We start from the raw sequence: 23,623 nt of genomic DNA, 5'->3' as shown, positions 1-23,623 counted from the left end.
TCCTCTCTCCTACTCTTCCTCTCTTATCCTTTGTCTCTTCCTTCTTCTCTTTTCTTATCTCTTCCTCAGAGTCCCATATATATACATTGATGTCGGGGCAAGGCTGAAAGGGCGAAGCTAACCAGAGAATGTTTCCACCCCCCAAAAGGAACTTTTCAGAAGCCTCTGGACAAAATGTTACGTCATATCCTAAGCATTGTGTTACTAGAGATGACCGCTTGCTGGAGTTCCACAAAACAACAGAGTATTCTCAAAGAATCATGAGAACAGACACCCCAAACACGTGCTGGAATACCTCCTTTCTCCAGACCTATGTACTTGAAAAAGATACATTTTCCTTTTCTTTAAAATATGTTTCTTAACTGAAGCGCCTACCATGACTGACACAAGGGTGAACACTTTCATGAACACCTGAGAAGCAGCCGAGAGCCCAAAACAATGTGCTCTGAACTAGTATACACAGTCTCTCCATGGATAAAGTGAAGGTGTACTTGAGGGTGGACTAATGATTGGGTACTTGAAAATACGCATCCTTCAGATCTACCGTAAGCATGAAGTCGTCCCTCCCTGATGGAGCTGAGTCTGGTGAAGCTTTCTTTACAAGAAAGACGTAGCTGTAAAAGTTTGGGGACCGATCCGACATGACTTCCACAGTGCCCTTCTTCCTTGAGTGCGACATCCTTCAGCGAACCAGGAACGTAAGCCAGGAGACAGACCAGGTTGTTGGTGAGGGGTGGCTGAGACTCAAAGTGGAGTAGATATCCCTCCTGAAGGACATCCACCACCCAGGTCTCGGCTCCATGTCGCTACCATGTTGGCCAGTGGCTTGACAGGCACCCCCAACAGTGGTAACAGCTGGAGGGGAACGCTGCCCCTGGTGCTTCGAAATCTAGGACTTTTTATGGGCTGAGGAAGAGCTAGCCTGATCCAAATGTCGGGCCGTAGTGCCATGTGAAGACCTGGAGGGCTTGGTCTCTGCCTGGTGAACAAGGTGGTCATTATCCTTGACACAGCGTTTGTTCAGCGCAACATCCACCAACCCTAGGGAAGGGAGGGGAGGAACCTAGCAGAGGTCCATTCCATAAGGTCAATGCAGACTTGGGACCTACCGATGTAGGGATCTGATTCAGGACAGCATCCCTTCTCTTTGGTACACTGGTACCTCGACATACGAAAGGCTCAACTTACGAAAAACTGGAGATACGAAAGCAAATACGAAGATTTTTTTTTACTCTACATACAAAAATAGTTCAAGTTATGAAAGGTTGTTGCTGTAAAGTCCCGAGATTCGCCCGGACCACCGAGAACAATTTTAAAACTCACGCGCCGCCGACTGAGTAAATTTGCCACCATCCTCCTGCTCTCCCATTGGTTCCTGATGCTAGTCACCCCATAAGATCCTGCTCTCCTATTGGTCAGCATCTACCCCTTGTGCTCTATGTATTCTGTTGGTAAAAGGATGCTGTAAATTTAAAAACTTATTCATGCAATAAATTTAATAAAAAAAAAAAAAAAAAAAAAAAAACATTAGGTATAGATAGAATAAAGAATAGAAATGAATGGATATTATACCGTTTGGTAGTTTCAGTAGTTGAAGAGAGAGCATGAAAATTTATGGCATACTGTGTGCTAGGAAAAGTGATTGCTTGGCAATCGTTCGGTACTCGTAAGTGCTGGATGTAAACAGAAGTTTGGAAGCTTTTTTTCTTTTGTTTGATTGTTTATTATAGTTAATGGTTACTTAATAATTATTTGAAATGAGTACATGCAATACATTTAATAAAGCAAATTGTGAATTAGGTTTCATAAAACATAAAATAAATCAGACTGCTATCATCGAAGCCAACAAATACGTATTTTCTAGAATTCTTCTTCTGTTTTGATATTACGTATATGTTTCATTATAGCTGTCAGTAACTCAGTATCTCCATTAGGTAAAGATAGAATAAAGAATAGAAATGAATGGTTATTATACTCTTTGGTAGTTTTATTAGTTGAAGAGAGATAATGAAAATTTATGGCTTACTGTGTGCTAGGAAAAGTGATTGCTTTGCGATCGTTTGGTACTCGTAAGTGCTGGATGTAAACAAACGGTTGGAAAGTTTTTTTGTTTTGTTTGTGTATTATAGTTAATGATTAATTAATAATTATTTGAAATGAGTACATACTGATTACTTATACATTTTATTGGCATATTCTAAGCTTTTAGCTTCTTAGGTTTAGATGTCAGAATCATAGACTAGGCTACAGTAGCAACTCCTAACATAGGCTAGGCTTATTGCTAAGGGACATATGCTAAAGTCCTAATATATGCAGTAAAAATGGGGCTGAACATTACATGCAGTTGAATATTACTCAAGTATGTACAGTATTTTGCCTTTTCAGATTCATATTTCTTCCATCGGATCGGCGTCGTAACCCTAGAACATGTGTTGTTAGCCTGGATATATAATTTACTGGGGTGTTTTTGGAGGGCTTGGAACCGATTAGGCATTTTACATGTAAAATTCAGTTCAAGATATGAAAAACTCATGATACGAAGGCCACCTTGGAACGGATTAATTTCGTATCTCGAGGTACCACTGTACTAGGTCTGCCCAAAGGGTTGCCATCTGGTTAGCCTGGTAGGAAATAACTCTGAACTTCAGACTGGCACAGTCTCCTGAAAGCAGAGTCCTCCTCAAGGATGATATCACCCGAGGAAGCAGCCACTTTGGAGACTGTGAACGACCACAGATCCAACCTGGAGACTGCCTGGAGAGCTGCCATAGCGGCAGCCTCCAAGCTCACTGCTGCTTGCTGCAAAAGGGATACTGCTTCTGTAGTAAGTTGCTGCAATAAGAGACCCGGGCCTAGACGAATCAGGTCCAGACCAACCTGTTTTAGTCAGCAAGGACCTCTCTGAGGGCGTGTATTAGCTTTTCTGACAATGCAGAGGAGGAGGAAGTAACTTGTCTAAGCGATTTGACGAAGCGAATTATCTCACCCACAAACAAGATTGTTCACTTAGTCAAGGACCCCCTCGACAAGCGCAGACCACGGCAGCCCCATCGAAACCTTAGGTTCCTCTTTATGACCACAGAAGGATTTGAAGCGTGATGGATGATTCACAGATGAGACCGTGGTCCCTTCCCCAAGATCATTGTGCTTATGAATTGGTGCAGTGATTTCTGAAAATATCCTCTGTATTTCAGGGGTGTCTGCATCCCGTGAGAGAGAACCCTTGAGTCCATTCAGGGTGTGGTATTCCCGATCTACTCTCCCTACAGGAGGGAGAACCTCACCAGACCCCTGTAATTCTTCCTGCGCTACCTAGGTACACGACTGGTCTGGGCCAAGAACCGAGCCAGGAATGTAGGCCTGTGTAGTAGGACTCCAAGGAGAACACACATCGGATTTCCTCCTGTCTGAGTCATGCCTCCCAGTAAAACCCCAAGAGGTTGAGGAGACAGATGAGGAGGATCGGGTACTCTCACCTGTCCTGCCAACAGAACCAACAGGTGACATGAGCCTTACACGATCACCAACCCACAGTGATGACGGCACTACGGGTCTAGGAGAACGCTTTCACCTCGGCGAAGCATTGTCCTGAGGAGAGAGGTTCATGTGAGGCAGGCCGAGTACTTGGCTCAACCTGAGCACTCGACTCGGTTGAGCCTGACTGATCGCCTGAACATGATGGGGACTGGGCGGTGTTGAGCAAGTGGCTGGCTGGCGAGAACTTGCACTCACAACTGTAGAAGTCTGAGCAGGGGACCTCCTCTTTGCTTCTTTAGGTGTTTGGTTGGAGACCAAGGCACTGGACTGGGCACCTGGTTGAGTACTGGTGGAAGTACTGGCAGGGAGAGCTGAGGCACCTGCACATTTTGACTTTCTCTCGCCCTGTGCCTTCACTGGTACGGAGAGAGATCTATCCCTCACCAGTTCAAGATTTTTGAGATGCCGCAGAGACTCGAACATTGTTTCTTGATCAGACCAGGCATCCGACACAGCACCAGTCTTTGAAGCTGACTCTCTCTCTCTCTCTCTCTCAGGGGTAATATAAGATGTATTTGAAATTATATTACAGTATTGTAAAGTATTTTTGGATGATAGAGCATATTGTACGGTATCTGAAATATTTGCTGATTATTTTATTTTTTTTCCAGTCTTTATTGTGATGCAAAAACTTTTATGTAATTACAGCATGGAAAGAATGAAAAACATGAATGACAAACTAACATCACATTTATCTATAAAACCAAACTGTACAAAAACATACAGGCAGTCCCCCGGATATCAAGGGGGGGAGGTTTCTGTTCCTGCCGAGATACCGACAAGCAAAGACCGCCATCCAGTTATTGGCGCCATAAGCACTGTTATGGCACCATAAGGCACCTTATGGCGCTGATAACCTGAACTTGGCCTGTTATGGCTCCATAAATTGCCAATTTTATGGCACTAGACGAGCCCCGTAAAACCGATTGCCAGTGATGGGGGAACTGCCTGTACGTGCATAAAAAATCAGTCTCACTTATCTGAGAGAAAGAGAAAAAGAAAGAGAGAGAGAGAGAGAGAGCAGTTGGGGATGAGAGTTCACAGGTACTTAAACTGGCTGGGAAGAGAGTAGAATGTTAAGTGTTTCCTTAATTTTGTTTTATAAATATTTTTACATTGATTTGAGATGAAACATCATCATTGATAAAATATTCTCTTGTGTAGTGTTATATGTGATAATCATAGTCAATTAAACTTGTAATGGAATACAGTATAATAAATCAGACAAAGCAAGAAATATGGCAACAATATACCCTTGTCATGTCGTGAAATTCATGGATTGGTTTATTTATTTAATTTTTTTTTTCCATGTTTATGGTACAGTTATTGATATTTTTATTAAAAGGATATGTAGGCACAGTACAGTACTGATATACATACAAGAAAGAGAGAGAAAAAAGATTACCTCATCACAGAAAAATTTGTTGCTACTAGAATGACGGCACAAGATTTTAAAAATAAATTTATGGATGGTGAGGACTAATCACAAAACAACATAAACCAAGAACTTACAGTAGTATAAATAATTTTTTTATCATAAATGTATTCATACCTAATCACAAAATAATAACATGATGTAGTATCAACATAGCATTCTCTTTGGAGGTTGTGTCCTATCCTTCTAAAGCACTCACGTATTTTAGATACCATACTCTGTACATTAGTGCACTATCCTAAAATAATGTACCTGGACAGTAAATATAATTTCAAAATCTTCATACAACACAGGCCCAGCGCATTATAGAATTATGTCATAGGCTAAACAAAACATGCGCCTGAATGATAGAAAATACTGAAGAGTAGCAGTTGTAGGGTGGTACTTAGTTTTGCAACATGACTTTGAAATGATATTAGGGTTTTCTGGGATGATAGTTTTTTATACTATATTTTTGTTTTAACTGTCAAGGTTTACAGTTAAAATAGGCAGTTACATATAAGCAATTTAAGGGTGTAAGTAGCCTACTTAAGAGTAACAGTAGTAGGAGAGCATTTTAATGTAAGGTTATTTTGGGTGTTTTGGGATGATGGTTTGGGATGTATTTTTGTTTTAAATTATATTAAAATTGTTTTAGTAAGATAATTTAAGGTATTTTTTGTTTTAACTATCAAAGTAAGTAGTGAAATATTAAAATAGGCAGTTATACGCATTTTAGTTTAAGGGTTACAAGGTATTTAGCAATTATATGCCAAATATAAGCATTTTTAGAGGGGATTTTTGTATTTCTGTGGTAGTTTCTGGAACCTATTCCTACATAAGAAGGGGGCCCACTATACTATTAGTAAAACAACAAATGAGAAAGGATCTCACTGGGAAAAACTGCTATGGTATTTCCAAAATGACCAGAGAGCTCTGGCGGGGCTGTTTGGTTCCTCCCATGTGTTTAATCTCTGCATATCTGCCAAATTTATAACAACAACAGAGATAAAACCATTTCTCCCATTAGAGATAACAAATATCATCTTTTGCACTATATGCAGAATTCTAAATCAGTTACATACGTTCACGATTGATAAACTTTTTAATGAAATAACAAGAAACGGAGTCAGATTTTCTGTCAGCATGGCATTTCATTTTGGCGCTGTTGCCACTATTTCAAACAGTTCCAAATGTAATTAAATCCACGGATAAGCCGCTTATTCTCTCCAGGGGTCACTTTCAGTGTCTGGAGGCAGTTCTTTCTACAAATATCATGATTTCTTAATATATAGAATAAATTGGTAAGCATGGAAATATGAAATAAAGCATAACAGAGTAAGTTTGACAAGTGAGAAAATAAACAATCGTACACAGACAGATATGTCTCTCTCACAAAATAGTAGATAAGAAACAATGACTGAATATTACTTGAATACAATATGGCAAAGTTTTGGCCCGACTGAAGTGTGGAGTGACTTTGAATCCGACTTACAGGTCATTCCTGTTCATCTCACAGACATGGATTGACATCATCTTCACAGCCGAGAAAAGGCAATTGTATATAAAATAAATAGGTATTTTCTAGAGGAAAAGGCAAATGGAGGGCCTATGTTATCCCATAAAGAGGCTCTCGTTCGGACAGCTGTAAGATTTAGAAGAGAGAGATCGAGAGCAGGGCCGAATAGGAAGGAGATTAAAATACTTGGGAATGAAAAGCCCCTATAATCTTATAATTATAGCCTCGGGGTTTGCCTCAGACATTCAAAGGTCTGTCACACATGAATCAGTTCTTGTTTTTGTAAAATTAGCAACGGGGCAGAATAGCTTCTTTAAACGCCACACCAGAGAGCTATCGTCGCAGTGGCAAGACTATAGTGACAGTTAGGCAGAGAGTGAAGAGTACACACATCCGCAGATGATGACCAAAGGCAAATTGGAATGTTTATGTTCTGCCAACCGAACTGTAATTAAACTATCTAACCATCTTGTTTAAAAGTCTAGTGGCCATTTTCCAGCTTTGCTGAAAGCAATTTCTAATGTAAAGGTTTGTATATTTTGTAGGAACAAAAATGATTAACTAATTTTCAAATATTAATAATACTTAATGTAAACATAGCAAAATATTAGTCAAATGTATTTTTTTCAATGTACTGTGTACTGAAATATTTTGGTATATAATTAACTTGTGAATTACCAATGTCTCACCCATCTACTAAAAAAGAAAATGGGTCAGCTTCAATACTGTATGAAAAAAAATGGATGTTTCTGGATCTGGATAGAGGGGTAACTAGTTTTTACACATACAGGCAGTCCCTGGTTATCAGCAGACTTGGTTAATGGTGATCCGGTTGTATGGCACTTGTCTAGCACCATAAAACCGGCGGCATAACGGGCCAAGGTTCGGTTACATTTAAGGTGCAAATAATAGTTATGGCACCATAGCATCATACCCAACAGAGGAGCCACAAGCCCCATAAATCACTGAGTTTCGGTTAATGGCAGTTTTCGCTTAGCACCCCACCAAGAACAGAACCCCGCCTATAACCAGGAACTGCCTGTAGTTGTAAGCCATATATTTTTAAGGGTAATGTTGCAAGATGAATTTGAAATGATATTAGTTTTAGGTTACGTTTGGTGTAGGATGATAGTTTAAAGTATACATTTGGTGTTTGAACTATTAAAATATGCATTATAGATATATTTAGAGGGATGTCTTTGGTCTATGAGCCATCATACTATGCAGTTGTAAGTGTTTTGAGAGAGGGGTAGAGGTTAAGTAGTCATGGATTGAAGTGATTCGCTGATGGTTGTGGTCCCTATCCCTCATGAATTGCGGGGGTGGACTGTACATACCCTTGGAACTTGGCCCTGCTACTAATGAAATAGAAATCCCTTTTTGGCATTATCATCATAGATTTTACTAATTTGTATCAATACTTAAAAAAAAGTTCTGATGTATAACACATACAGATAGTGCATAACTGAGGTTCATATAGTTCTAATATTTTTATAAGTTGAAATTATATTAAAGCTTAAGAAACTATGAAAATAAGGCTTTGGTTGGCTATCATTTCTACTTCTTACATAATTATTTATATCTTGATTTACATAATAATTATTTTTACTTTGAGGGGCTTTCTGTGGAGATGGGTAACAGCACTAGACTCAATTTGTTTTCTATTTAAGATCATATGTACATAATAAGTATTAATGGAACTTCACGACAGTTTTGTCAAGAAGGAAACTTGAGTAGTTAAAAGTCAAAACACATACAGAGTAATAAACTGATGAATGCTTATGTGATACATTAAAATCAAAATGAGCTGTAATTGTATACAGTAAGCCAATTAGTAAAATAGATCATTTATGCTAACTAGAGGCAAGAAAGTTGCTCTGATTTGAGTTCAATATGGCAAAATAAACTTATCTGGTAATCGCCCTCAGCTGATTCACAAACAAAGCATTGATTGCTATGATTGTATTTTATAATACAATTGTAAAATGACAATAAATGCAATATTATAGGGTACAGTGAAGTAAAGCATAACTTTTTTTAAAAATCCATGGAAAGGATGTATATTCATTATGTTTGTATTTTATGATACGATACACATATGTGAATATTACATATGGTAGTTTTATATCTTGCGTATGATGTTACCCCTTAAAATTAGCTTCAAAAGTCGCATGGCACGCGAGTATATTCGGTATATATACCTATTTATACATGTATGAATTTACATAAGGTCACTTAACTGCAATAGATTATTTTTGAAGTATGAAGGAAAATGAAAAGAAGGGAAAAGAGATGCTTTTAAGGGGTGAATAAAGTTCAGGACAGTTTAGTATCATCAGTGTATTTTTCTGAGTCACCAAATTCATACAACGTATACAAGGCAAGATAAACATAGGTGTATCATGTGTGGTTATTACTTAGATTAGAATGTGATTGGTTTCTCAAGTTTCTGGAAACTCATGACATTTTATTTACTTCTTTTTTCAGGACTTGCCAACATTCACACAAAATGTTCAACGATTCATCAATGATCTCCGTTACTACCGAACTTGTAATGCCAGTTTACCGCCTGGAACTGTTAAGCTATAGTAATTTCTTAAGTTCTTGATATAATGCATTACATTGATCACATTTACAGTTAGGTTCAAGGTGTTAACTGTTGATTATCGTATACAATTTTTGTGCTTGGAATAATTTCTTAGTCAACGTATACTTGAAGACGCAATGAATTTATACTGCAGTGATTTTTTTTGTGGTTGGTATTTCACTGTTATCATACCATTATACATATATATCCTACTATTGTTTACAAGACTTTTTGCCACTTTTCATTGTTTCCCCACATTTTATATTGTCAATCTTTTGCATAAAATATGCTTTAACATTTTTCATAATTATTAACTTTGTAACTTGGTCTTGTGGTGGATGTCTTCAAAGAGTCTATGTCATAACTATAAATGAATGAAAAGATTAATCAAATGCAGTCTGGTATTACAGCACATCTTTTGTAGAGTCATGTTGTAACATACTGCTTCCTCTTTTTTTCTATTAAAATTTGATGTGGCCTTTGAATTGTCAAAGACTTCTCAGATGTGTAGATTTTTTTTGTGAAGCCTAGTATTGTATAAGCTGCAGCTTATAAGTCAGTTGGTTTCCAGTTATCCTAAAATGGCACACATACAAATGACTATTGATATTAGCATCCTTATTTGGTTAATGAATGATTGTTTGGTTGATATATGCAGCCATTTAATTGGCATTTGATAGGTAGTTGCACAGGAATATCATTTTGGTTAGTATTATTAAACTTTTGGAAAACAAAATATACCAGGACTTAATGGACTGTCTTGTGGGATTTAATTGCAAAAATATAGCCATACATGGCCTTGTAACATTGCAAATTGTTTAGTAGTTTGTAATGGACAGATTAATTTTTGAGACATTCATTTTGTTTATTTTTATTAATGAAATCATAAATTCCTCAACATTCATCATGTGTTTGTATAAGTGAAGGCCATAAATTTGATTGTTCCAATATGCTGGAACATTTTGATTGCCAATTTTATTAAAATTGAAGAGATAATTGAAGTTTGTAGGTAGGTACAGATAATGGTTACAGAGTAAGAATAGGTTCTGCTTGAATATTTGTCTTATGTTACCACAGACTTTTAATTCATTATCATAAGAATGTTGCAAAATGTTATGATACAGTTTTAACTTCTAAAATTAATTCATCAATGAAAATTAGTAAGAGCTTACCAAACAAGAAGCTGTTCAGTCATGCACAAGATGATGTAAGGGAATATTGCTGGGATAATTATTCTGACAGTTTTCATTGGCAACTTTACTGTTAATGTCGGTACTCCGTCCATTCCCCATAACTGCTGTAGGATTTACCTGGTCTGGAGAAAATAAAAGTTTACCTTGTTTGCCTTCATGATAATCATCATTATTATTGATTTTAACTCTAAATATGAAAAATAATATGCAAGTTCTATGAACAGAAATTGGGCATACAATTGTGGAAATTATTTTTTTTCTATTGCAGGACTGCAAATTTGATTTCATGCCTTAAAGGAGTTAAGAAACCTGTATTATTTATGTCTTCTTTGTGCCAGTGACATTTGTCAAATTGTATTCTCACGCCACACTGAAATAGATTTAAATGTACACTTGACCTGTCTTTATTGTGTATTTATATTTTGCAGGAAAAGTTTTTCTTTACCGTGATATTTTGTACACTTGACCCTCCAAATTCGTGGGTTATTTATCAGTGATAAAATTACAAATTAATCTTTGGATTTTCTTAGCAATCTGAGTAAGTCAGAAGACAACTTCTGTAGCCTAGAAATGTAAAGAAAAGTGAAAAGAGCTCAATACATATCTTATTAGTGCATAAAATATTTTTACATATTCTATTTTATCATTATTGAATTTTTGAATCCAAACCATGTGCGATTGAACAGTGTGTAACCAAAACTAAAGATATAGTAAGTCATAAGTACTTAAAACATATTGTAATATACTATACTGTAATGCCTATTTCATCATTTATTAACATAAATTACACATTAATAATTAACCTATTAAAGATTTATTACATACAGCAGTATAGTTATTTACATGGTAGTACAGTATTTGATGTATGCTTTATAAATAACAGTATGTCTGTAATATTTAATATCTATAATAGTCCTAATTTTGTGATGCGTGCATAATTTACTAATACAGCCAATGTGAATATGCCAGTAAATGGTGCAATAATGTCAACACTAAGTAACATTGCCTCAGTGGCCGCGAGTTCAATTCTCGAGTATTCCATTGAGAAGTGAGAGATGTGTATTTCTAGGGATAGAAGTTCACTCTCGACGTGGTTTGGAAGTCACGTAAAGCCGTTGGTCCCGTTGCTGAATAACCACTGGTTCCATGCAATGTAAAAACACCATACAAACAAACAAACAAACTAAGTAACAAATGCAGTAGTATAATGTATGTTTTTCTGCGTAAGGAGTAGCCTGCAATCTGTCTCACACAGAGCAGAATTTTAATTGATTTGTGTAGATATTATACAGCAACGGTGTTATGTTTGAGGTATGTTATACCAATACCAGAACTTATTCAAATATTATTACCTTATCATGTACAGAGTGTAATTCTTTAATATGTTACAGTCATACTACAGAACATCTGTGTTTGCATAGTCTAGAATCTACTGTTTTCTGTTTTGCCATCTATTTTGTATATTGAACTTTGTAAAAATTGTCTTGAGCTTTGCAGGTATTACTTTATTTCCAAGAATAATCTGTAAGTCTATTTATAAAACTTGAAATAATCAAACAAGACTAGACAAGTGTTTGACCGTCTGTGTAATGATCAGGAGTAAAGCCTGAACAGCTGTTGCAAGGACAGTCACTCCAAACTAGTCTTGTGTTAATGTATACAGGTGGAACTAAGGGATTTGTTACTTTTATGGGTTTTGTATTGTTTAGTACGAAGAAAAGAAAGGCTTTGGATGTGTACTATTATCATAATGTTTGTGGCTGGGAACTCTAGTTACTAATGACTGAAGTAATCTTACCTGTTCTGAGCTTAGATTACAAGAACTGTATTACTGAACCACATTTTGCTAGTAGCCTGGTGTATTGCCTGGTCAGAAATTGAGTTCTTTGGGAACACATTTGGTGGGACAACTGTATGTTATTTTTCTAGACATTTCTGCTCTGTTATGGTATTCATAAAGTTTTGTCAAATTTTTTTTAACAGGGATAGCATAAACACATAATTAGGGGAAAAGTGGATGTGAGGAGGAAGACTAAAATATTTCAAAATGGTCCACGTCTTGATTGTGTCATATCACTGCAAGAGAAAATTTACACAAACTCGCCTATTTTCATTTCTTTGCAAAGTCCTTACATTGATGTAATTCTTAGTCTCTCAGTTGTGCCACTAATTTTTAAGGAATAATTCAAACAAACTAAACAAGAACTAAGCCATCTATCTCAAATTCAGCAATTTGTCATGCTTGTGTCAAAGGTTTAGCCATTGATTTTATTTGGAAGTTAATCAGAAATCAAGGATCATGCTACAGTAGTTGTTAGGGCATTTTCAGAATGATGTTAATATTACAATAATTCAATCCTTTAATATTCCTAACTGTACAGATTTAGTTTGGCATTTGAACACCATGTATATGGTAATCTGTTTGTCAGTGCTTCTTATCCAGTCATCTATTAAAAAATTTTTTTGTCCATGTTACGGATTACATAGACAGCTAGAGTTCATATGTAGTGTGTTAAAATTATTAATGGGGATCCTAGGTGGAAAAATTTTTGTAAACCTGAATTTTCAGAATTTGAAATGGAAAATGAAGTGTATGAAACTTTGAAGATAGGTTAACCCTTTTTCATCTAGAAAGGCTAAATGTTTATCATTAAACTTCAAGATTTGAAATAATCCAAACGTGTCCTTAATCATAACTAAAATATATAGTCATAAGAATGAATGTAAATTAAGTTATGATATTGTAAAAATGTAATCATATGAAACAGGAATGATATAGTACTTTGCAGAGTATATTAAGGGATTTTTGTAGCAAGAATTTCCCCAACATTAAAATTAAATGGATAATTAGTAGTCTGACAAATTAATTTGTGGGAGTTAAAAGTTTACTAGTTTTTCATACAGCAGAACCATTTGTTGAATAGTTACAGATCTGTCATAATTCTTGGGCCACCAGTTTTTGTGATGAATTAACTTTTGATTTTATTTAAAAGGATTAAATGATGGAGGAATCAAGGCTGTGAATATTGTGAAAAAGCATGACAAATAATGCTGTTGAGTTCCAAGTTAAAGGTGATGTTTCCTGTCTACCAGTAAATGCATTATCTGTGTATTTTGTTGATAATTGGCATGTTTTAACCAATGGCGTATGCCAAGTGACTACATTGGCAAAGGTAAAATTTTTGTATGAGATTTCCAGTTTTGCAAATATTTTTATTTCTTTCATGATTTTACTACCAATATGATATACTTATGTGCAGCACCCTTGGTTATGACTCCATGTCTGTGATGAATTACAGTTGTGATATGTGGTTAAATATAGTGGACCAATTTAGGCATGTCTGACAATCCCTGTAATCTTTTAATTTATACTATTTTCACTAAAAGACTGTCATTGCTCATAGGATAATTTTGAGTATTAGTAGTGGGTAAGTAGTACCAGTTTCCAAAATACGTAGTGTGCTACCCAAAGTGACTTAATGAAAGTTATATACATACATAAATGAACTTCCCAGGCATATGTTCTCTTTCATTCCAGTCATTTATGTGAATTGTAAATGAACAAGCAAAATAAATCATTGATGTATCCTTTGTAAACGAATGGTTAACTATTGTTTACTGCCTTGGAATTTGAATTAAATGAACAGGTTGCAAGTTTATAAATTTGCCCAATGTCATACTTTGATACTGTGTGTGTGCCAAGAGAATTCATGTATGTCTTATTATCATACTTTATCAGACATCATATTCATATTTATATGATGAATGATAATTTTTTCCCATTTTTAAATTCTTTGCATTACCAGTCGTGCATTCCATGTCAGTGCTGCAAATTTTTATTTAGTATTTTGTTAATTTTCAGTCTGAGCTTAGTTAAATATGCATTTTTTGTACATTCCAATTTAATAAATATATCATTTGTTTGAAGTTTTTCTTTAACCTAACCATCTGGAATCAAGAGGTTATAGAATGCAAAACAAAGCAGTGAATTGTAAGCTGAAAAATTATCAGTATAGTAGAGACCTAGTCCTCAACTGTACTAGAAATCGAAATTCCAACGTGAAATTTTGAGTAAATTTTGCATCAGAACTCAAACAAAACAGGAATCCGACTCAGTGAATCATATGATTTTTGTAAACAATTTTTGTAAACAAAAGTGGTTCAGTAGTCACCACTAGTTGGCGTTGTTCCCATGCTCACTTAAAAGCCTGTTTGCTCTGCTGCTATTGTTTTGAGCCAGTAGTGCACGCTTGTACAGGTACTTCCTTAGTTGTTCATATGCGGAACAAGCCTTTGGTCTTAACAATAGGATAATCTTCTGGCGCCAGCTGGAAACCAGTTAAAAAACTATAGACTCCGTCGTCCCCGACAGAAATTCAAATTTCGCGGCACGCTACAGGTAGGTCAGGTGATCTACCGTCCCGCCGCTGGGTAGCGGGACTAGGAACCATTCCCATTTTCTAATCAGATTTTCTCTTCCACCTGTCTCCTGAGGGGAGGCTAGGCGGGCCATTAATCATATATATCTGCCAGGTAAGTATGTACAAAACTTTATTGTATCATAACAATATCATTTTTGTACATTCAACTTACCTGTCAGATATATACTTTGCTGATTGACACCCTTGGTGGAGGGTAAGAGACGGCTAAATTACTGAAATAAACAGGAAACAACACAAGTTGTAGGATAAAAACTTTGGTTCTTACAAGATTTGGCAGAAGACTTCATGGCTACTGTCTAAGAGCCTGCTTCGCCTCAAGAGCCTCAGCGAGGTAGAGACCTATGGCTGAGAGTTCTTGTGGATCTGTTACTGGGGTCTTATCCACTTACGCAACAGAACTTAAAAAGAATCTGGTCAATGGATGCTATTACACATACATGACAAAAGCTCTTGCCTTTGGCAAAATCAAGGAGCACAAAATCAATCCTGACCACCTGACCCACTAACTCGGGTTAGAACTACGATTGAAAAAAAGTTACCACCAAACCTCTTTTCAAACAACCATAAAAACACATCAGCACAAATAAAACTAACTAACTATCAAGGATTAGCATCAGCTCCTTGTCCCAGCACCGAATCCGTCGATATACATGGCCCCAGCGAGAAGCACTTTTCGTAAGTAACCCTTACGTCCTTCAAGTAGTGGGATGCAAAGACAGAGTTACATCTCCAGTAAGTGGTAGCCAGAAAATCTTTCATGGACATGTTTCTATGGAAAGATATAGAAGTCGCAATGGCTCAAACCTCATGCGCTTTTACTCTAAGCTGCCGCAAAGAATCATCATCGCACGATGCATGTGCCTCAGTGATGACGCTTCTCAAAAAGAATGCCAGGGCGTTCTTAGCAAAGGGCCTTTTTAGGTCTTTGACCGCACACCCTTAAGTTGCTTCCTCCTCTGCAGGTAGAACTAAAGGGTTCTGACAGGGCAAAGAGACCTTTCTATCTCTTTCCCCACTTAGGGGGAGAGTCCCTTAACCTCGAAGCTTCTAGGCCAGGGCTTCGAGGGATTTTCATTTTTAGCCAAGAATACGGGCATGAAAAGATAGCAGAGTCCCCTTTTAAGCTCTACTCTCGAGTCCAGGGCGTGCAACTCACTCGTCCTCTTTGCAGTTGCAAGAGCCCTGAGAAAAATACACTTCCTCGTCAGGCCCTTAACGAAGCCTGATGGGGAGGCTCGAACTTGCTAGACGTCGGGAATTTAAGAACTATGTCTAAATTCCAGCTAGGTGGTTGTGAGGACTTTCTCTTGGCTGTCTCGCAGGATCAGATGAGATCTTACAGATCTTTATCTTCCGTGATCTTCAGGCCTCTGTTTCTGAAGACAGCGGAGAGCATGCTCCTATATCCTTTCAATGTCGAGACTGCCAGATGACACTCTCCTCTCAAAAAGAGAAGGAAGTCATCAATAATGGTCACAGAGGTACTGGAAGAGGACAGTTTCTTCGACCTGCACCAACGTTGAAAGACTTCCCACTTCGATAGGTACAACCGTAAGGTTGAAGACCTGTGGGCTCTGGCGATCGCGCTAGTACCTTTTTGCGAAAAGCCTCTCGTTCTGACGAGTCTTTCGATAGTTGAAAGGCAGTCAGGCAGAGAGCGGGGAGGTTTTGAGAAAACTCTCGAAGTGGGGTTGTCTGAGCTGATCTCTCCTTAGTGGAAGGGATATGGGGAAGTCCAATGTCCATTCCAGAACCTCTGTGAACCATTTTTGAGCGGGCCAAAAGGGAGCGATAGGGTTAGAATCGTTCCTGTAGAGGACACAAACTTTTTCATCACTTCCCCCACCAGTTCGAATGGGGAAAAAAAACCTACGCCTCGATGCCTGACTAGTTCAGTAGGAGAGCATCGAATGCTATTGCTCTCGGGTACACTAACGAGGAGCAAAAGTTGTCCAGTCTCCTGTTCTGATACATGGCGAACAGGTCTACATGTGGACTGCCTCACAGGGCCCATAGTCTTTGGCACACGTCGAGATTGAGGGTCCACTCCATAGGAAGGACTTGGTTCCTCTTGCTCAACAGGGCCGCCCTCACATTCCTCTCTCCCTGAACGAATCTGGTAAAGAGCGTGATCCCTTTCTTCTCCGTCCGGAAGAAGGATTCTTGCTACCTCGTAAAGGGAGAAGGAATGTGTCCTCCTTGTTTCTGATGGATGCCAGAGCCGTGGTGTTGTCCGAATTGATTTGGACCACCGTGTCTCTGACTTCTTACTCAAACCACTTAAGAGCCAGAAAGATAGCATACAGCTGTTTCACGTTGATGTGCCAGTTCACCTGGTCTCCCTTCCACGTGCCTGACACTTTATACGCCCCTAGTGTTGCTCCCCATCCCTACTCTGACGTGTCTGAGAACAACACTAGGCCTACATCGTAGTACGTAACTGACTCGGGCACTCTGACAGCTGCCGACTGACTGCGTACGGTATCGAGGTAGCGGGTAACTCCTCTGCCGGAGTCAGACTTCTGGTTTACGAGTCAGTTGAGGTTTTTCGCTATTGGGTTCCTTCATTGATTCGTGTGGTAGGGGTTACGGATCATGAGGCTCGTATTTGGAAGACACCTTTCACAGCCAGTGGGAGGCCTTGTCCCACTTTGTGTGGATGTGGTGAGAGTTGATGGGTGTTTCTCTGAGCCTGGACTGTTTAATAACCTCTTCACTTTGGTTTCGAGGGGGTTTGCATACCAGACTAACATTTCTGAGGGTTATGCTATGTTCTTGTCAAGGAGAGGAGGGACTAGTTAATCATTGCCTCAGCGCTATCCGGACACTCATAAGAAAGGGGTTCTTAGTCAATCCAAGGGCGCAAAGTGTCGCGGAGGGCTACCCTTTGGCTTCCGGAGGAATGTTTCGCTGTCGGCGATTGTGTAGGTGGTTATTTGAGAGTCGTCGTGGTTTTTCACAACACCGTACCTTAGGAAATTTCAATTTCTTCAGAGAGGTTACTCTCGGGGTCCTGTTGTTGCGGTAACTCAGCTTATAGTTGGCTTGGTAGAGTTAGGGTGTTGGAAGTTTAGGGAGGCAGTGATAGTCTAAATGAACTTTATTGTGTTAGAAGTTTAGGGAGGCAGTGATAGTCTAATGAACTCTAGTGGTTCTGTTGGTCAAGCTTAGACCGAGTGTATTGTCCCTTAGGCCCTTGAGGTTAGGCAGATCCCGATGGTCATGTTGGAATAACTACTACTACAGCACAAGTCATCTTCATCAGTGAGCAGTAGAGAACTGAAGGTCCTGCACACTCAACTTCTCCTCCATACATGAGAGGCTACATAGCCACATGGGAGGTTCACCATTTCCCCTCTATACATGAGAGGTATAGAATACCACATGGGAGGTTCTTCAGACTCAGGCAGTACCTTGGACTCGACACCGACGGTATGGTACTTCCTCTGCAAGCATCCTCACCTACTGAGCAGGACAACCAGGTGAGGAGATTTGTTTTTACCTCCATGAACAAGAAGTATAGCTTATCACATGGGAGGTACTTCTGACTCAGATAGTACCTTAGACTCAACACTGACGTTGAAGTACTTTCTTTGCATACATCCTCACCTACTGAGCTGGACAACCAGGTGAGGAGATTTGTTGTTACCTCCATGAATAGGAAGTATAGCTTATCACATGGGAGGTACTTCTGGCCTACAGTACCTTAGACTCAACACTGATGTTGAAGTACTTTCTTTGCAAACATCCTCACCTCCGAGTTAGATAACTAGTTGAGGGTACATGCTTTTATACGTGGTAGGTTGCTTATGAGTTACCTGCGTATGTTCCGTGGACAGGTCGGGCTGAATGAGATTGATCCCGCCTCCAAGTAAATGTTAATCGGGCTAATTCAGGTGTTCAGGGAGTGTATTGCAATATGAAGTTTTCATAATAAAACTGATATTGTAATACTTACCTGAACACCTGAATGATTCCCACCATCCTCCCCACTTCAATTTGATAGTGAATGATTCAGTTGAGGAGAAAGGCCACTGGTGGCCGGTATTTGTGGCAGCGTTGCCAACGGTAACACAGGGAACTCATTTGACTAGGTTTTAAAATTACCCACTTAGTGGGTAAATATGTGGGGATATAGTTCGGGCTGGTCAGTGACCAGGGCTAATTCAGGTGTTCAGGTAAATATTACAATATTAGTTTTATTATGAAAACTTCATGCCTTATTAATGTTTTATAAGCATTTATTTTTATATTTCACTTGCAGGCAGCTTAGAAAATTTGAAAATCATGGTAGCACTAGTGTAGGTGTAGGTGTAGGTATTAGCACCACCCATTTTCGGGGGTAAGAGAGGAACAACTTCATCAAACAGTCAATTGTTTTCTACCGACTCTCGACTTAAGTTCAATTGTGAGTGGCCGGCTTGGATTTGATTTTCGTTGACTTTACCTTCAGATTGGTTTGGTGAAGCACTGGTAGCCTAAGACTTTGTTGCTTTTTTATTTAGTTCTCTGTCAGAGACGTTAATTATTAATACAATTCACCGGATTTGATTGTTTATGACTTAGTACTCTCTTTTCAATATGTCTGATAATAGTGCCTTTGCTGTAAAACCAGAGTGTCTAAAGAGAAATACGACTCGCACACTTTGTGCTTTGAATATAGGGGACAGGAATGTTCTATCAACAAGACTTGCCGTGAATGTTCAGGGTGGGATGCCAAGAAGTGGAAAGTGTTAGGTTCACACTTATCAAAATTAGATAGAGACAGGAGACGTAAGGCGGCCGCTAGAGCCGAGTCAAAGACTGTAGAAACTAAGACATAGACATTTGTGCATAGCCTTCTGTTGATGATCTTAATATCTCTATGCCTGCTTCCACTTTGTCACTGTTCCCAGTCCTTCGACCAATTTATCTTGCTCCCTTGCCCAGCTCCCCCACTTCCAAACCTGACCCCCTTGCCAGCCTCGACTCGAAGATTAGTAAGATTTTTTATGCTAAAATGGTGTTGTTTGTAGAGACAATTTACCAGTTAGCAGATTCAGTGATTGTCCTCATGGATAAAGAGGAAAGTAGACATAATTGTAGTGAAGTGTCATTTGGGGAGGCGGCTATTCGTTCGGCCGACACTCTTAGGCAAAGTTCACTGGCATATTCTCCTGCATCTGGGAGCTGTCATACCGGAGTCTGTAAGGAGGTTGGTGGGGACTACCCATGGACAGTTGTCTCTTCAGTCAGACTTGTAGTTTCCCAGGTTATGAAGAAGGATGGCCATTGGAAATTCATTCAAAAGGAAGTGCACAGTCTGTCCTCAAGTTCTGAGAGTACAATCCTGAGAATAGGTGCCAGTGGCACTTTAATGACAAGTCACAGCCATTGAAAATGCCTGCTTCAGACTCGGTTTGCACTCCCACAGTGCTGTGTAAGAGATTTAGGGAGCTAGTACAACTGTCATGTAGTTTTTGGGACTCCCCTGACTGTTTCTCCTTGGATTGTCCTGTGATAGTGTACAAGCGCTCTACCCTTTTCAAGGATTCTTCATCTTCCAAAGAGTGCTCAATGGTGCCAGAGCACCCACTAGCAGCTGAGCTGCGGCTAATCTGTGGGTTCCCAAATGCCGAGGGGTGACCAGCTCAAGCTTCTACGTTCACCAGTATACAAGAAAATGTCTTCGATTAAGAATGTACTTGATATTGGTGCTGCACCTTCAGTTCACCCAGAGTATTTTGCAATGCGCCTGACTTCGGATGCCAAATGAATATCACCATCCAATCCTACATGCAGGACAGACCTGTTGCTTCAGCATCAGTTGTTGGACATTCTTAGCATTCTTGAGAAAGGCACTAAAGGTTCGCTCCTTTCACCTTTATCTTTGGAGGCGGATAATGAAGATGAAGTTGGGGATCAAGGCTTCCCTCCTACTGTTTATGCAGCATTGTTAAAGAACCTAATGCATGATTTCCCTGGATTTTTTACTCCCACAGCTCGAGCTGCTCCAGCTTCAACATTCCTTATATTGGGGTGCATTAAGGTCAATATCCGTGGCTAGCAGGGTGTTAGAAGAGGAAGTGTAGATATAATTTTTTCCTATCAGTAATTTCCCCTTGATAACAGGTGTTGGGTTCAAGGGGAGTCTGGGGGCACTTGGTGCTTGGAGCACCCTTTAGTTTTATTTTTTATGGTGGGGTTTTGTAAATTTTATATGGTTTATGGTGTAGATAATTGATTTTTCTTGTCTGGTATTTGTTTACTTAGTTATATGTATGCCCAGGGCAGGGGCAACTAACTACTGTATGCTTTGTAGTCACTGAGTTCATTCCATGCTACAAAACTCCTGTTGAGAGGTGCCTTTGGCCAACTAGCCACACCCTACATGGATGAAGTGAGAGCTGACCCGAGGCAATATCTACCTGTAGCAACTATCTTATCAGGTAAGGAACAACAAGCATTGAATTAATGCTATTATTTTCTATTCTCTTTTTCAAAACTGTTAATAATGTGTGAGGTAGAACTAGCCATTTCTCATCTCCGGGTCAATTTTGGATTCAGCAACGTAATTACTTGATAAGTTACATACTATTTACCAGTAGGGCTCCCTTAAGGCAATAACTCGCGATGCTTCAAGTTAAACCATCAAAGGGTGAACATAATTTAAATGTGAATTTATGATATTTTAAAAATAAATCTTATATGAGATGAAATGTAAAGATGTAAGGTTTCTTTTTTTTTGCCAGAGGAATTTTTCTTTTATCTTCAATACTTTTGTAGATATTACCATTTGAATGTAATTCAGTGGTCCGAAGTTCGATTCCCGGCTCGACCAACTCTGAATCAGAGGAATTTATATCTGGTGATAGAAATTAATTTCTCGATATAGTGTGGTTCGGATCCCACAATAAGCTGTAGATCCTGTTGCTAGGTGACCAATTGGTTCCTATCCACGTAAAAATATCTAATCCTTCGGGCCAGCCCTAGGAGAGCTGTTAATCAGCTCAGTGGTCTGGTAAAACTAAGATTTACTTACGTACTTACCATTTGAATAGTGGTAGGGTCTAATGCAGTAATTAAAACATAATAGCATTAGGGCCTGGCGTTCCCAGGTCACCAGAAATGTGCCCATTTCCAGTAAGACTTTGCTTCGCTCGTAATAAAAATGAAATTTTTATGATAGAATAACATTTTATTAATAGTTATCAAGTAATTACGAATTGGAGTCCTCCCTCCTTACCCCATATGGGAAGGGGCAAAAACAATTAACTGTTTGCTGAAGTTGTTCCTCTCTTACCCCAAAATAGGCCGGGGCTAATACCTACACCTACACATACACTAGCCTTACCATGATTTTCAGATTTATAAAGCTGCCGATGAGTGAAACTATGGTCAATATAATTACTTCATACATATACATAAAACGTTATTTCTTCATATGCAAGCAAACCTTCAGTCTTCATACAGTTAAATCGCAGATGAAAGCAAGGAATCTTGTAAGATCTGGCAATGTGTCCGTATATCGAATGACTCACCAACACCACATTGTCAGTCTTTCTTTAACTAGCTGGATGTGAGTTGTGGTTGATCTCTCTCGGCCTTTACCCGGTTTATTGCCTGTTTTGGCTTGTATTTCTGTGTGTGTGTGTGTGTGTGCTTTTATTAGGCTTCTTCTGCTCCTTCTTGGCCTCATCAACGTGTGTGCCCCAGAATTCCAAATTATCCGTGTTCTCGTTTTTTGGCTTCGTCAGTGATGGATCCTCACATCACTTGTAGTAGGTGCCGTTCTAATGTTTGTACAATAACGAATCCCTGCACGGAATGCCATGCGTGGCCTAGAGAGCAGTGGAAGTTATTTTATAGTAAGAGGGAGCATCGTAGAGTTTCTACTCTTCCTACATGGGAGGGTTTTTCATCTCTTCCCGATGCTTCGTCTCCTGCCACTGTCACACCCCATACTAGTGTTGTGCCTTTGTCCCCTTCTTTTTCTTCCATCAATTCGTCATCGGAAGTATCGGGAGGCCTTCAGGCTGATTTATGTAATGTTGCCCCCTCTTCCTCGGGAGTTAATTTAATTCCCGAGAGGGAGGAGGCTTTTCATCAGTTTCATTAATTTCAGATTTGGAGGCGTCCAAAATGGCGGCGCTCTGGGGGACACTTGGGCTACGGGGTCCACCCTCCTTGGAGGGTTTGCTGACGCACTTCTTGGATGCTCACTACCCCCCTCCTCACGGTGTCCAGGCCCTCTTCCCTCCTCCTGGCCTCGTCTTTGTTGGTAGCCGAGGTCAGCCATATTGTATTGCTCCGCCAGTAAAGATTGCCGCATCTTCGAGTTAGAGGGAAGCCGTGGCGTCAGCCCCGCTAGTGACATCACAGGGTCAGTCATTTTGTATCCATCTGCCAGTGGCGTCTGCTTCCCGTTCGGATCGAGGGGAAGCCGTGATGTCATCGCCACTTATGACGTCACTTCCATTGATGACTGTGTAGATATTTAATGTTATGCTGTATATTAATTACATTACGTACAGTTTATGAACATTTTGTACATTTGCTTTGTATTATTCTATAGAAGAATTATATTTATGTTTCCATGTATATTTCCCATTGCACATACTGTGAGACCACTATTCATTATGCATCGTGGCAACATTGTAATTAGATGTGTCAACACTGCCTTTATTTCCCACCATATGCATAGTCAGTCACTGTCCAGTGGTCACTGTAGTGACAAGCGCGGACCTGCCTCCCGCTGCTGTCATCTTGATGTCTCTTAATCTTCATTACAAGATTTTAAAGAATCTACGGATTTAATTTGTCACCCCTTCATTCCATTTCTTGCATGGATGTAGTATGTGGCAGCATCCCACACATGGCGCAGTGAGTAACCGCACGTATTGACTCCAAGAAGACGACCGCCATTGCCGCTTACTTCTCGTCTCGCACATT

The 23,623-nt window shown here is 39.2% G+C and overlaps 1 protein-coding gene across 1 annotated transcript in view; it reads left to right on the top strand.

The window, feature by feature from the left end:
• Positions 1–14,173, top strand: part of LOC135219233 (exportin-6-like) — a 263,732-nt gene extending 249,559 nt beyond the window's left edge. Inside the window, exon 23 of the mRNA XM_064255826.1 lies at positions 8,958–14,173. Within this exon, the coding sequence (XP_064111896.1) occupies positions 8,958–9,059 (102 nt within the window). The 3' untranslated portion in view covers positions 9,060–14,173. The remainder of the gene's footprint in view (positions 1–8,957) is intronic.
• Positions 14,174–23,623: the final 9,450 nt, after the last annotated feature.

The sequence above is a fragment of the Macrobrachium nipponense genome, chromosome 1, assembly GCF_015104395.2.
Source record: "Macrobrachium nipponense isolate FS-2020 chromosome 1, ASM1510439v2, whole genome shotgun sequence".
Taxonomy (NCBI): domain Eukaryota; kingdom Metazoa; phylum Arthropoda; class Malacostraca; order Decapoda; family Palaemonidae; genus Macrobrachium; species Macrobrachium nipponense.
This window is presented reverse-complemented; position numbering and strand designations above follow the sequence as displayed.